This window comes from Coregonus clupeaformis, chromosome 31 (genome assembly GCF_020615455.1).
Source record: "Coregonus clupeaformis isolate EN_2021a chromosome 31, ASM2061545v1, whole genome shotgun sequence".
In the NCBI taxonomy this organism is placed as follows: Eukaryota; Metazoa; Chordata; class Actinopteri; order Salmoniformes; family Salmonidae; genus Coregonus; species Coregonus clupeaformis.
Window position 1 is genome coordinate 28069085 of NC_059222.1, and position 13857 is coordinate 28082941.

Sequence of the window (13857 nt, forward strand, 5' to 3'; positions counted from 1 at the left end):
ATCTGTGAACAGTTTGAAAAGTGACGTCTGTGTGTGACCACAGAGCTGTACTCTGCGCGCATTAGAGTTATGTAATCACTGGCCTCCACTTCCCTCTGCAGTGCCAGTGGTTCTTGACAACCATGTGTGGCTGAGGTAGATCTGAGTCCTGGTTTCGGCGTGTGGTTTTAAGTGGGATGACATCAGTTTCGAGGGTTGAGTGGTCGAGAGTCTGTGGTTTCATCCAAAAGCAGGGGTGTATGTGTCTCAATAACAGCTATGTCACTTTTGTGTGTGTGTGTGTGTGTAGCAGTCAGTCCATCCAAATGCCACAGGAGAGTAAAGGGGGTACTAAGAAGGAAGCTGGAGCTTTGTTTCCCTGTCGTTTCAGGCTGGGCAATGAAAATAGTTCCTCCTCTCTAACACACACACACTGCTCCCATTTTATTTGAGAGAGAGTGTGGATGCGTGTGAGGTAGCTGAATGAAGCCTAGACTGCATGTTTGGTTGCTAGGCAACAGTAGTGAGTTATTTTTAGAGAGTTGTACTGCCTAACATGACAGATGCTCTGTACAAACACACACTCACACACACACAGTGATATAGACCCAGTCGGTATTAGATAGAATGTCACAACCCTGCCCTCCTGTGGGGAAAACAACCTGTGCTTACCTAGGCTACCCCATTGGCTCACAGCAAAAACGTAACATTTTTCAAACGCTGTTTTCTTATCTGCTTGTTTTAGTCAATTACAAAACGACATTTAAGAAAAGTACAACCTGTCTAACGATTTACTTTTCAACATTGCCTGCTCACTAGCGTGCTCACTACTTAGAAAAACATAATATTGTAGCTACCAACCAGAACCGTAAGCTAGCCAAGACCAACAACACAAACGGACTATACAACTACAAGTAGTGAGTGGAGTTACAAATGGACTGTACTAAACAAGTTAAATGTCTTGCGTGTGATTTTAAATGTTTTTCACACACATAGCTACGTGTAGCCTACTTAGACACCGCATCGCCACATTTCACACTTTCCCACACCTAATAGCCTGAAGCCAAAGGCCTCTTCTCACAGGCTATATTTCCCTACGTGGGAGCATTGTGAACCGTAGGTCGGGATTTTGGACCTGGCTACATGTGCATTGAACAACACATCAGCTTTTTGGCATGTTTTGTTATTTCTGTATAACAAACAATGTACGGCGAAGTTGGCTCTTTAAATGGGGGTCAATAAGAAATAATGTTTGTTTTATCCAATTTGTGGACGTGGCTTTCAACTCTGAGTATAGGGAGGAAGGGGTAGCCTAGACTAGGGCTAGTAGAGGGATAGGGGGCTAGTAGAGGGCTAGAGGGAGAAATGGGGGCTAGTAGAGGTATGAATGGGGTGTCTTCCCCAGCTTGAGCCTGAAACCCAAACCACACACTATTAATAGACTGTGTTTTTACAGAGCATCATGGCTTGTGTGCTCCCCACTGTCTCTCACTTACACACACACACACACACACACACACACACACACACACACACACACACACACACTCTCATTCTTCAGAGGCCAGCTGGGGAGTCACTCCTTGTGCCTACCAACCTTTTTTGGGCACGTGCCTGTCGTGCCGAGTGTGTATTTGTGTTTGTGCGCGATTTAGGGCTGGTCGATATGGCCAAATTTAATATCCCGGTTTATTTTTGATATTTGTTATTTCTAAATAAGTTTTGTTGCACAATTTAAAGGTCAATAGACTGCATTTTCGAACAGTCAGCAATAATCTCATGAATTCAGGGCTTGTAAAATTATACCTAGGCTACATATAGGCCTTCCACAACCATAATACCCACTAGTAATTTAATCCAAATAGTTTAACCTGCTTTTTTGCAATTACTAATCTGGCTTTCAAGTCTCGATGAAAATGCATTTTTTGTTCAATTTTTTACCAAAACCATCCACTAATAATGACCAACTTCTTGTAGCAGGCATTATAGAAAATTAACATAGATCTCATGAACAATCTCAAGAACAAGCCCATGTGCTAGTAGAGTAGCCAACTAATCTTTATTTCAAGTCTAGCCAACTTGGATCTATTTGCTAGCAAACAAGGCAAAACAGTTGAACTGTTATGAGCACACCCTCCTGTCCGTCTCCAACTAAACTTTGAACAGCACGCTAGCCTGTCCACTTTGTTTAGATGTTGAAATCAATAAATGCGTATTTTTATGTTCATTGCAAATTTATAAAACACAGACGAGAAAGCTAGCACATAAGTCTATGGCTAAAATGCTGCTGGCCATACTTTGCACTGCACTGCCACGTTCGACAAACTGAGAATACATTTTCCAGAATCAATGTTCATTGATACTCCAGTTCTAGTAGGGTCTGCTCTGTGCTAATATTCTAATCTATTACAGTAAAATAATATCTCAATATGATCGATTCTGTTGGACCAAATGCAAATAGCGAGTTGAAACGGCTTTTCAGAGAAGAAGAAGTGATATTTTATCTTTGTCAGTGGCAGGGGAAGTGGCTTGGTGTGTGAATGGGAAGGTGCACACAGCACAGCACAGGACGAGCGAATGAGATGAGTCAAAAAATACATAAATGCTCCATGAAAAACTCTTTTTTTTCCCCCTTGCGATACAGGCATTTGGAATTTCACGCTGAAACATAAATTAGATTTTGATTAGATTTAATCAAATTAATTTGATACAGTGCCTTCAGAAAGTATTCATACCCCATTACTTATTACACATTTTGTGTTACAGCCTGAATTTAAAATGGATTAAATTGATTTTTTCTCTCACCCATCTATACACAATACCCCATAATGACAAAGTGAAAACATGTATTTACAAAATTTATAAAAAATGAAATGCAGAAATATCTTAAGTATGCGCACCCCTGAGTCAATACTTTGTAGAAGGACCTTTGGCAGTGATTACAGCTGTGAGTCTTTCTGAGTAAGTCTGTAAGAGCTTTCAAATAAAATCAAATTGTATTTGTCACATGCGCCGAATCCACAGGTGTAGATCTTACCGTGAAATGCTTACTTACAAGCCCTTAACCAACAATGCAGTTTTAAGAAAAATAAGTGTTAACAAAAAAATGTAAATAACAAATAATTAAAGAGCAGCAGTAAAATAACAGTAGCGAGGCTATATATAGGGGGTACCGGTACAGAGTCAATGTGCGGGGGCACAGGTTAGTTGAGGTAATATGTACAGTACCAGTCAAAAGTTTGGGGACACCTACTCATTCCAGGGTTTTTATTTATTTGTACTATTTTCAACATTGTAGAATAATAGTGAATACATCAAAACTATGACATTACACATATGGAATCATGTAGTAACCAAAAAAGTGTTAAACAACTCAAAATATATTTTATATTTGAGATTCTTCAAATAGCCACCCTTTGCCTTGACAGCTTTGCACACTCTTGGCATTCTCTCAACCAGCTTCATGAGGTAGTCACCTGGAATGCATTTCAATTAACAGGTGTGCCTTCTTAAAAGTTCATTTCTGGAATGTATTTATTTTAATGCGTTTGAGCCAATCAGTTGTGTTGTTACAAGGTAGGGGGGTATACAGAAGATAGCCCTATTTGGTAAAAGACCAAGTCCATATTATGGCAAGAACAGCTCAAATAAGCAAAGCGAAACGACAGTCCATCATTACTTTAAGACATGAAGGTCAGTCAATACGGAACATTTCAATAACTTTTAAAGTTTCTTCAAGTGCTGTCGCAAAAACTATCAAGTGCTATGATGAAACTGGCTCTCGTGAGGACCGCCACAGGAATGGAAGACCCAGAGTTACCTCTGCTGCAGAGGATAAGTTCATTAGTTACCAGCCTCAGAAATGTTGCACCTCAAATAAATGCTTCACAGAGTTCAAGTAACAGACACATCTCAACATCAACTGTTCAGAGGGTACTGTGTGAATCAGGCCTTCATGGTCGAATTGCTGCAAAGAAACCACTACTCCAATAAGAAGAAGAGACCTGCTTGGGCCAAGAAACAAGCGCAATGGACATTAGACCAGTAGAAATCTGTCCTTTGGTCTGGAGTCCAATTTGGAGATTTTTGGTTCCAACCACTGTGTCTTTGTGAGATGCGGTGTAGGTGAACGGATGATCTCCGCATGTGTATTTCCCACCGTAAAGCATGAAGGAGGAGGTGTTATGGTGTGGCGTGCTTTTTGCTGGTGACACTGTCTGTGATTTATTTAGAATTCAAGGCACACTTAACAAGCATGGCTACCACAGCATTCTACAGTGATACGCCATCCCATCTGGTTTGGGCTTAGTGGGACTGTCATTTGTTTTTCAACAGGACAATGACCCAACACACCTCCAGGCTGTGTAAGGGCTATTTTACCAATAAGGAGAGTGATGGAGTGGTGCATCAGATGACCTGGCCTCCACAATCCCCCGACCTCAACCAAATTGAGATGGTTTGGGATGAGTCGGACCACAGAGTGATGGAAAAGCATCCAACAAGTGCTCAGCATATGTGGGAACTCCTTCAAGACTGTTGGAAAAGCATTCCAGGTGAAGCTGGTTGAATGCCAAGAGTGTGCAAAGCTGTCATCAAGGCAAAGGGTGGCTATTTGAAGAATCTCAAATATAAAATATCTTTTGATTTTAAGTTTTTTGTTTACTACATGATTCCATATGTGTCATTTCATAGTTTTGATCTCTTCACTATTATTCTACAATGTAATGTTCGAATGGTAGTGTACATGTAGGTAGAGTTAAAGTGTCTACGCGTAGATAATAAACAGAGTAGCAGCAGCATATAAGAGCTGTTCAGGAGTCATTGATACAATCCACACCTGGATTGTGCAACATTTGTCCATTTATTATTTTCAACATTTCTTCAAGCTCTGTCCAATTTGTTTGTTGATCATTGCTAGACAAACATTTTCCTCTAGGATTCTGTGCTTAGCTCTATTTCATAAATTTGTATCCAAACATCTCCCTAGTCCTTGCCCATGAGATGCATACCCATAACATGATGCAGCCACCATCATGCTTGAAAATGTGAAGAGTGGTAAACATAAAGCTTTGTATTCATGACACCAATGTGTCGGAGGAAACACTGTACAACTGGTGACCGAAGTCAGCGTGCATGCACCCGGCCCGCCACAAGGAGTCGCTAGAGCGCGATGGGACAAGGACATCCCTGCCGGCCAAACCCTCCCCTAACCCGGACGACACTGGGCCAATTGTGCGCCGCCTCAAGGGTCTCCCGGTCGCGGCCGGCTGCATGGGATCGAACCCGTGTCTGTAGTGACGCCTCAAGCTCTGCGAATCAGTGCCTTAGACCGCTGTGCCACTCTGGAGGCCTGCTTACTTCGATTTTGACCCTGATTTAAGATAAGCATCATGACTATTGCATAATCTGCCTTCTGCCTACTGCCATAATAATCAGTTTAATATCAAATTATTACTCTGCATGTAAACATTGGATCAACAACATTGACTTACTCAGTTTTCTCCTATCACAGCCATTCAACTCTGTAACTGTTTTTAAGTCACCATTGGCCTCATGGTGAAATCATGAATATTGAAAATATACTATTTTTGATTTGTCACATTTTTCAATATATTATTGAACATAATATACTCCATGGGCATATCAGAGTTCCAGAGTGGGATCTTTCTTTCTAGAGGACCCTTCTACGGATTGATTACATTTAGTCAAAATCCCCAAAAGTATGATGATTTTTTATCCTGATTTCGTGAGGAATCACCCGGATACAAAAAGTAGTGCACATTTGATGAACCGCGAGGGCACAAAGAAACACAATTTAAATAGAAGACTGATGAGAAGCCCCAAAACAAACTTGTAATACAGGGCTCTAGACAAGGCTTGGGTGATATACTGGGGTATTTGGAAATAGCCACAGGATGATTTTTCAATACCGTCAAAATAATTTATTTGAAGGTAATCAATACGTTTTAATAGTTGTAGCTACTTTTTAAAACTGCAATATGTAACTTTTTGGGCGACCTGACCAAATTCACATAGAAATGTGAGCTATAGATCTGTAATTCTCATTGAAAGCAAGTCTAAGAAGTGGTAGATCTGTTCTAAGTGCGCCATTTATCTGCTTCTCGTTCTTAATTGTCGTTTTTGCGTCTTTTACTTTCGGTTTTGTACACCAGCTGAAAATACAGTCTTTTTGGTTATTGAAAATATATTTTGCAGCGGTTTAGATGGTACAATGATTCATTCTCTACGCTATGCATTGCTTGTTTTGTCACAGAAACTGTAATTAGGTGAACTATTAGAATCTTAGCAACCAGGAAATGGTGGAGCGATTTCTGCATATTGCATCTTTAAGTAAATACCTGTAGTCAACTTGTGCAATACGTTCGGAGATAAAGCAGATTGCGTTCATTTCACATTATTTTACATTATGAATCTTACTGTAGTTCCCCAGAACAGTTGAGCCAGTCATGTGTTTGTTTGTGAATAGCAAGCTGGTGACTCCAGCTGTGTAAGTGGCTGAAATAATTAGTAGACGGGGCATCATATTAGAAAACGACCGATATTGATTTTTTTTTAGGGCCAATAGCGATTTTTGGGGGTCATGGAGGCCGATGGCCGATATTCAATATCATCACATTTTACAATTTTGATGACAACATGTCCCAGAGAGGGCCATGTATACATTAACGTATCAATTTTAAAATCAAACATTAAATATGACTTTGTTTTTACCAACATAACTACATAACAACATAATGGTAATAATTGTGTTTGAATGGTTAATCTCTTGATAAACTGGGTAAATTAAAATGGCATAGGCCTACTCACAATACAGGTGAAGGCGTATTCAATAGGAGTGTGTGCATGCATTGAGTTATTGAGCTTGTTTTGGCTGATCAGTGGAGTGTATGGCGCTACAGATGAAGGCACTGTACCTATCCCGCCTCCCTCCTGCTGTGTACCAGAGTCCTAGCTAGCGAGCACAGTGTCCTTTTCTCCTGCTGCCGAACACCTGCCTTCGGCGTTGTTAACAGAACTGCGGAAAAACAGTGCCCGAAAGGCGGGGTCGTCCTAGCTAGCTAGCTACCTTTTGTCGTCTCCACCTCTTTTTCTGTCAGGTTTATTGGCAGTTGGCATCCAATGTTATGGTGCATTACCGCCACCTACTGTACTGGAGTGCCCCCGCCTCCCACCTGTGTACAGCAGTCCTAGCTTAATAATGGACCAATAGAAGTATAAAGAGGGGTTCCTGCAGGTGCAGGAATGTCCACATGCAGGAATGCTCCGAATTGCAGGCCACAATTGCACCCTTCTCAAGCAGAGCATGCAGGACCAATAGTGTGTGATTTCGGCCCGCAATTCGGGTAGTTCCTGCGTGTGGGTATTCCTGCTAGCACCCAGTGTTCGCTAATGCCTGCCGAACACCTGCCCTGGCCTTCGTTAACAGAACTGCGGGAAAACAGTGCACGGCGGGTGGGGGCAAAGTACACTGTCTACAGGTGTGCTAGGTAGCTAGCTATCTTGCCTCCCGCCTGCTGTGTACCGCCGGAGTCCTAGCACAGCGTGTACACATGCTGCTCCAGAGACAGTGCTCTTCTTCCTTCAGACAATCATGTGTCAAAACTTTGTTAATTTCCACGTCCCTTGTTCACATTCGCTTGTAAATGTCCAAACTCACCAAAAATTACATTCGGTAGCTACTACCTATACTTGTATAACTTTGAGCTGGTTTGCCTGTCTTTGCAATTACAGTGGGGAAAAAAATGTATTTAGTCAGCCACCAATTGTGCAAGTTCTCCCACTTAAAAAAGATGAGAGAGGCCTGTAATTTTCATCATAGGTACACGTCAACTATGACAGACAAATTGAGGGAAAAAATCCAGAAACTCACATTGTAGGATTTTTAATGAATTTATTTGCAAATTATGGTGGAAAATAAGTATTTGGTCACCTACAAACAAGCAAGATTTCTGGCTCTCACAGACCTATAACTTCTTCTTTAAGAGGCTCCTCTGTCCTCCACTCGTTACCTGTATTAATGGCACCTGTTTGAAGTTGTTATCAGTATAAAAGACACCTGTCCACAACCTCAAACAGTCACACTCCAAACTCCACTATGGCCAAGACCAAAAGAGCTGTCAAAGGACACCAGAAACAAATTTGTAGACCTGCACCAGGCTGGGAAGACTGAATCTGCAATAGGTAAGCAGCTTGGTTTGAAGAAATCAACTGTGGGAGCAATTATTAGGAAATGGAAGACATACAAGACCACTGATAATCTCCCTCGATCTGGGGCTCCACGCAAGATCTCACCCCATGGGGTCAAAATGATCACAAGAACGGTGAGCAAAAATCCCAGAACCACACGGGGGACCTAGTGAATGACCTGCAGAGAGCTGGGACCAAAGTAACAAAGCCTACCATCAGTAACACACTACGCCGCCAGGGACTCAAATCCTGCAGTGCCAGACGTGTCCCCCTGCTTACGCCAGGCCCATCTGAAGTTTGCTAGAGTGCATTTGGATGATCCAGAAGAGGATTTGGAGAATGTCATATGGTCAGATGAAACCAAAATAGAACTTTTTGGTAAAAACTCAACTCGTCGTGTTTGGAGGACAAAGAATGCTGAGTTGCATCCAAAGAACACCATACCTACTGTGAAGCATGGGGGTGGAAACATCATGCTTTGGGGCTGTTTTTCTGCAAAGAGACCAGGACGACTGATCCGTGTAAAGGAAAGAATGAATGGGGCCATGTATCGTGAGATTTTGAGTGAAAACCTCCTTCCATCAGCAAGGGCATTGAAGATGAAACGTGGCTGGGTCTTTCAGCATGACAATGATCCCAAACACACCGCCCGGGCAACAAAGGAGTGGCTTCGTAAGAAGCATTTCAAGGTCCTGGAGTGGCCTAGCCAGTCTCCAGATCTCAACCCCATAGAAAATCTTTGGGGGGAGTTGAAAGTCCGTGTTGCCCAGCGACAGCCCCAAAACATCACTGCTCTAGAGGAGATCTGCATGGAGGAATGGGCCAAAATACCAGCAACAGTTTGTGAAAACCTTGTGAAGACTTACAGAAAACGTTTGACCTGTGTCATTGCCAACAAAGGGTATATAACAAAGTATTGAGAAACTTTTGTTATTGACCAAATACTTATTTTCCACCATAATTTGCAAATAAATTCATTAAAAATCCTACAATGTGATTTTCTGGAATTTCTTTTCTGATTTTGTCTGTCATAGTTGACATGTACCTATGATGAAAATTACAGGCCTCTTTCATCTTTTTTAAGTGGGAGAACATGCACAATGGGTGGCTGACTAAATACTTTTTTTCCCCACTGTAGTTTAATTTTGTTTGCGTTAGTTAGCGTATATTTCTAGCAGCCTCTGTAGAAATATTGCTCATTTTGTTAGCATTCTGTTAATAGACGCCCAATGGACTTTTTCTGTGTTTTTAGCGCATTGTCTACTAAGAAGTAATACCGTAAATACTGTTATTGTTAGCGAGTTTGAACAGTTGTAGGGCCCTATAAAATCAGTTTTGTCTTTTGGTAAATTCAATTTTGCCTGTTTTATGTTTCCAGTTTTCTGAGTACAGGTTTTCACTCAGTTTTTTTAAAATAGAAAAACTACAGAAATGTGATGTTTTAAGTCCACAACAATGCGTAAAACATATCAGAAGACTACTCTTGAGGTCTGGGAACAATCAAACACATTTTTGGGGGAGTGTGTAGTTGCCCTTTAATTCAATTGTGCACCTTGCAGGAGAATGTTGTTTGGCTAGAGGTATTTTTGTACTGTACAATGTAGGCTACATGTAATGGCAGAATGCCCTGCAATTTTATACAAATTATCAGGATATCATTTTGCCAGGTAGGCCTACTTTGCAGTCGACATTTTAATTGGGAAGGTTTTTGGGAAAGCCATTCGAAATTGTTATTCAAATAGCGCATGATGACTGAATTGCGCATCGCAGAGATTCAACCAAGACTTCAAACTAAACTTTTTGAATAACTTGTCTTGCTGTTTGAATAAATAGTGATAATAATAATCAAAATGTGAACAAAAAACGAACATGACCAGCTAAAACAATTTCACTGGCACCCTAGCGACCACTAAAAAATGTGGGTTCGCACTGCCAAGTCAAAGGGTTGCAAATGTGAGTGTTTGATCGCAGTTTTGAGCCTGTAATACTGCAGCTTGTGAATTGCATTGCATTGCCTACTGGTGGTTAAAAGAGAGGTGTCAGGACCTCCTAAAGGTAACATTGGCATATTGAAGTATGACTGCGTTGATAATGTAGCTTAATGTATGTTTTCTCTCCTGTATCCCTCTAACTCTCCCCCCCTCATATCTGTCCTCCCCCTCTCTCTGTCAGCTGTGTGTAGGTATGGGGGCGTTCCTGGACAAGCCTAAGACAGAGAAGCACACGGCCCATGGTGAGGGCAATGGGCTGCACTACGGCCTGAGCTCCATGCAGGGCTGGCGTGTGGAGATGGAGGATGCCCACACCGCCATGGTGGGCCTGCCCCACGGCCTCACCGACTGGTCCTTCTTCGCCGTCTACGACGGGCATGCCGGCTCCCGCGTCGCCAACTACTGCTCCGGCCACCTACTGGAGCACATCCTATCAGGGGGGGCGGAATTCACCCCGGGGACGGGCTCAGTGGAGGGCGTTAAGGATGGGATCCGCGCGGGCTTCCTGAAGATCGACGAATACATGCGCAGCTTCTCGGACCTGCGGCAGGGGCTGGACCGCAGCGGCTCCACGGCGGTGGGCGTGCTGCTAAGCCCCTCCCACCTCTACTTCATAAACTGTGGCGACTCCCGGGCTGTGCTGAGCCGAGATGGACGAGTGGGATTCTCTACACAGGTACAATATAATACACTAGATTAGGGATGCAAATTTCGGTCCATTTTGCTGTCGACTAAACGACCCCCATTAACCAGTTAAAAATCGGTTACATTTGTTCCAAACAGTAAAATGACGTGACCAACAGGAAAGGCTATGCATGCGTACAAGGAACGAACATCTTTCATTAAAGGCCCAGTGCCGTCAAAAACGTGTTTTATACACGGTGTACAAAACATTAGGAATACCCGTTCTTTCCATTACATAGACTGACCAGGTGAATCCAGTTGAAAGCTATGATCCCCTGTTAAATCGACTTAAATCAAAATATTTAAGTGCCTTTGAGCAGGGTATGGTAGTATGTGCCAGGCGCACCGGGTTGAGTGTGTCAAGAACTGCACCGCTGCTGGGTTTTTCATGCTTAACAGTTTCCCGTGTGTATCAAGAATGGTCCACCACCCAAAGGACATCCAGCCAACTTGACACAACTGTGGGAAGCATTGGAGTCAACATGGGCCAGCATCCCTGTGGAACGCTTTCGACATCTTTTATAGTCCATGCCCCAACGAATTGAGGCTGTTCTGAGGGCCAAAGGGTATACAACTCAATATTAGGAAGGTGTTCCTAATGTATTGTACACTCAGTGTATACAGTTGAAGTCGGAAGTTTACATACACTTAGGTTGGAGTCATTAAAACTCGTTTTTCAACCACTCCATACATTTCTAGTTTTGGCAAGTCGGTTAGGACATCTACTTTGTGCATGACACAAGTCATTTTTCCAACAATTTTTTACAGACAGATTATTTCACTTATAATTCACTGTATAATGCTGTGACCCATGCACAATTCCAATGGGTCAGAAGTTTACATAAACTAAGTTGACTGTGCCTTTAAACAGCTTGGACAATTCCAGAAAATGATGTCATGGCTTTAGAAGCTTCTGATAGGCTAATTGACATAATTTGAGTCAATTGGAGGTGTACCTGTGGATGTATTTCCAGGCCTACCTTCAAACTCAGTGCCTCTTTGCTTGACGTCATGGGAAAACCAAAATAAATCAGCCAAGACCTCAGAAAAAAGAGATGAACGTACTTTGGTGCGAGAAGTGCAAATCAACCTTGTGAAGATGCTGGAGGAAACGGGTAAAGTATCTATATCCACAGTAAAACAAGTCCTATATCGACATAACCTGAAAGGCCGTTCAGCAAGGAAAAAGCCACTGCTCCAAAACCGCCATAAAAAAGCCAGACTACGGTTTGCAACTGCACATGGGGACAAAGATCGCACTTTTTGGAGAAATATCCTCTGTTCTGATGAAACACAAATAGAACTGTTTGGCCATAATGACCATCGTTATGTTTGGAGGAAAAGGGGGGGGCTTGCAAGCCGAAGAACACCATCCCAACCAAGGGTGGCAGCATCATGCTGTGGGGGTGCTTTGCTGCAGCAGGGCCTGGTGCACTTCACGAAATAGATGGCATCATGAGGAAGGAAAATTAGGTGGATATATTGAAGCAACATCTCAAGACATCAGTCAGGATGTTAAAGCTTGGTCGCAAATGGGTCTTCCAAATGGACAATGACCTCAAGCATACTACCAAAGTTGTGGCAAAATGGCTTGTGCGAGCAAGGAGGCCTACCAACCTGACTCAGTTACACGAGCACTGTCAGGAGGAATGGGCCAAAATTCACCCAACTTATTGTGGGAAGCTTTTGGAAGGCTACCCGAAACGTTTGACCCAAGTTCAACAATTTAAAGGCAATGCTACCAAATACTAATTGAGTGTATGTAAACTTCTGACCCACTGGGAATGTGATGAAAGAAATAAAAGCTGAAATAAATCATTCTATCTACTATGATTCTGACATTTCACATTCTTAAAATAAAGTGGTGATCCTAACTGACCTAAGACAGGGAATTTTTACTAGGATTAAATGTCGGGAATTGTGAAAAACTGAGTTTAAATGTATTTGGCTAAGGTTTATGTAAACTTCCGACTTCAACTGTATATTTCCACACTGAGGTTGGAATAATACTGTGAAATTGTTAAAATGAAAAAAAAAAAAAAAATGATGATAATGCCTTTTGAGTGTAAGAGCAGTTTTAAAAGACCGCCTGAAATTTCATACTGTTTTGATGGGATGGAGTTTTGGCCTGCCTGGTGACATCACCAGCCAGTAAATTAGTTAATAGACCGATAAGAGTTCCAGACCTCTTTGCCAATAACAGCTCATTTTCAGTTTTCCCCTCCCCACTCAGACCACTCCCACACAGTCCTAGCTAAATTCTTGCTTGAGAAATTGCTCATGGCTAATAAGATTATTTTTTAGTTGTTGTCAATTTTAATTGAAAACAATCACAGTACGGTACTTAATTCGGGAGCTTGGGACTATAAGGTTCTATTTGTATTTTTGTCAAAATATAGTTATTGACAATGACAAAACCTTGTTCTGTTCAATCAGGGCATACCACTAACTTTTTGGTCCACCAGCCACTGTGGCAGGCAGATAAAAAAAATCTACCAGCCACTGAGATTTTTTACCAGCCAAAATAGTATTTTTCCCACTACAATTACACCAAAACACAAAAAAAAAACAGAAGAGCATGCATTGTAATGTCTCTAAAACAATAAATGTATTACTAGTAAAAAGTAATGTGGTATATTGTTTAATTACATTTTTTGTGACCTGAGTCTTTTAACCAAAATATCACAGATGAGACAAACATTTTTACCTGCCCCTTTAAGTGTAGGAGGTTACCGTGGTAGCGCAACTTGTCATGTTTGTGCCTGTGGGATTGAGAAACTGACTAGTATCGGTGTTGCTTCTCTTCCCTAGCAATTGAAACGCAAACATAGAAAGACAACCCAGCGTGTGAAGCAAAAAAATTTATAGCCAAGAAACACAAGAACAAAGCCTCACTTCAGTAGACTTTAGTTTCAAGTAAATTAAACCAACTTGTATGCCTGTGCACAGCACTTTTAAAAATGAATATTTCACCCAGCTCTTGACATGCACACAG

General features: G+C 41.9%; 1 protein-coding gene across 2 annotated transcripts in view; it reads left to right on the plus strand.

Annotated features, from left to right (window-relative positions):
• LOC121547366 (protein phosphatase 1B) overlaps positions 1-13857 on the plus strand; it is a 48178-nt gene that overhangs the window by 10156 nt on the left and 24165 nt on the right. For both annotated transcript variants that reach the window (XM_041858617.2, XM_041858616.1), the window contains exon 2: positions 10360-10854. In XM_041858617.2, coding sequence (XP_041714551.1) covers positions 10372-10854 — 483 coding nt within the window. In that variant the 5' untranslated portion in view covers positions 10360-10371. The remainder of the gene's footprint in view (positions 1-10359; positions 10855-13857) is intronic.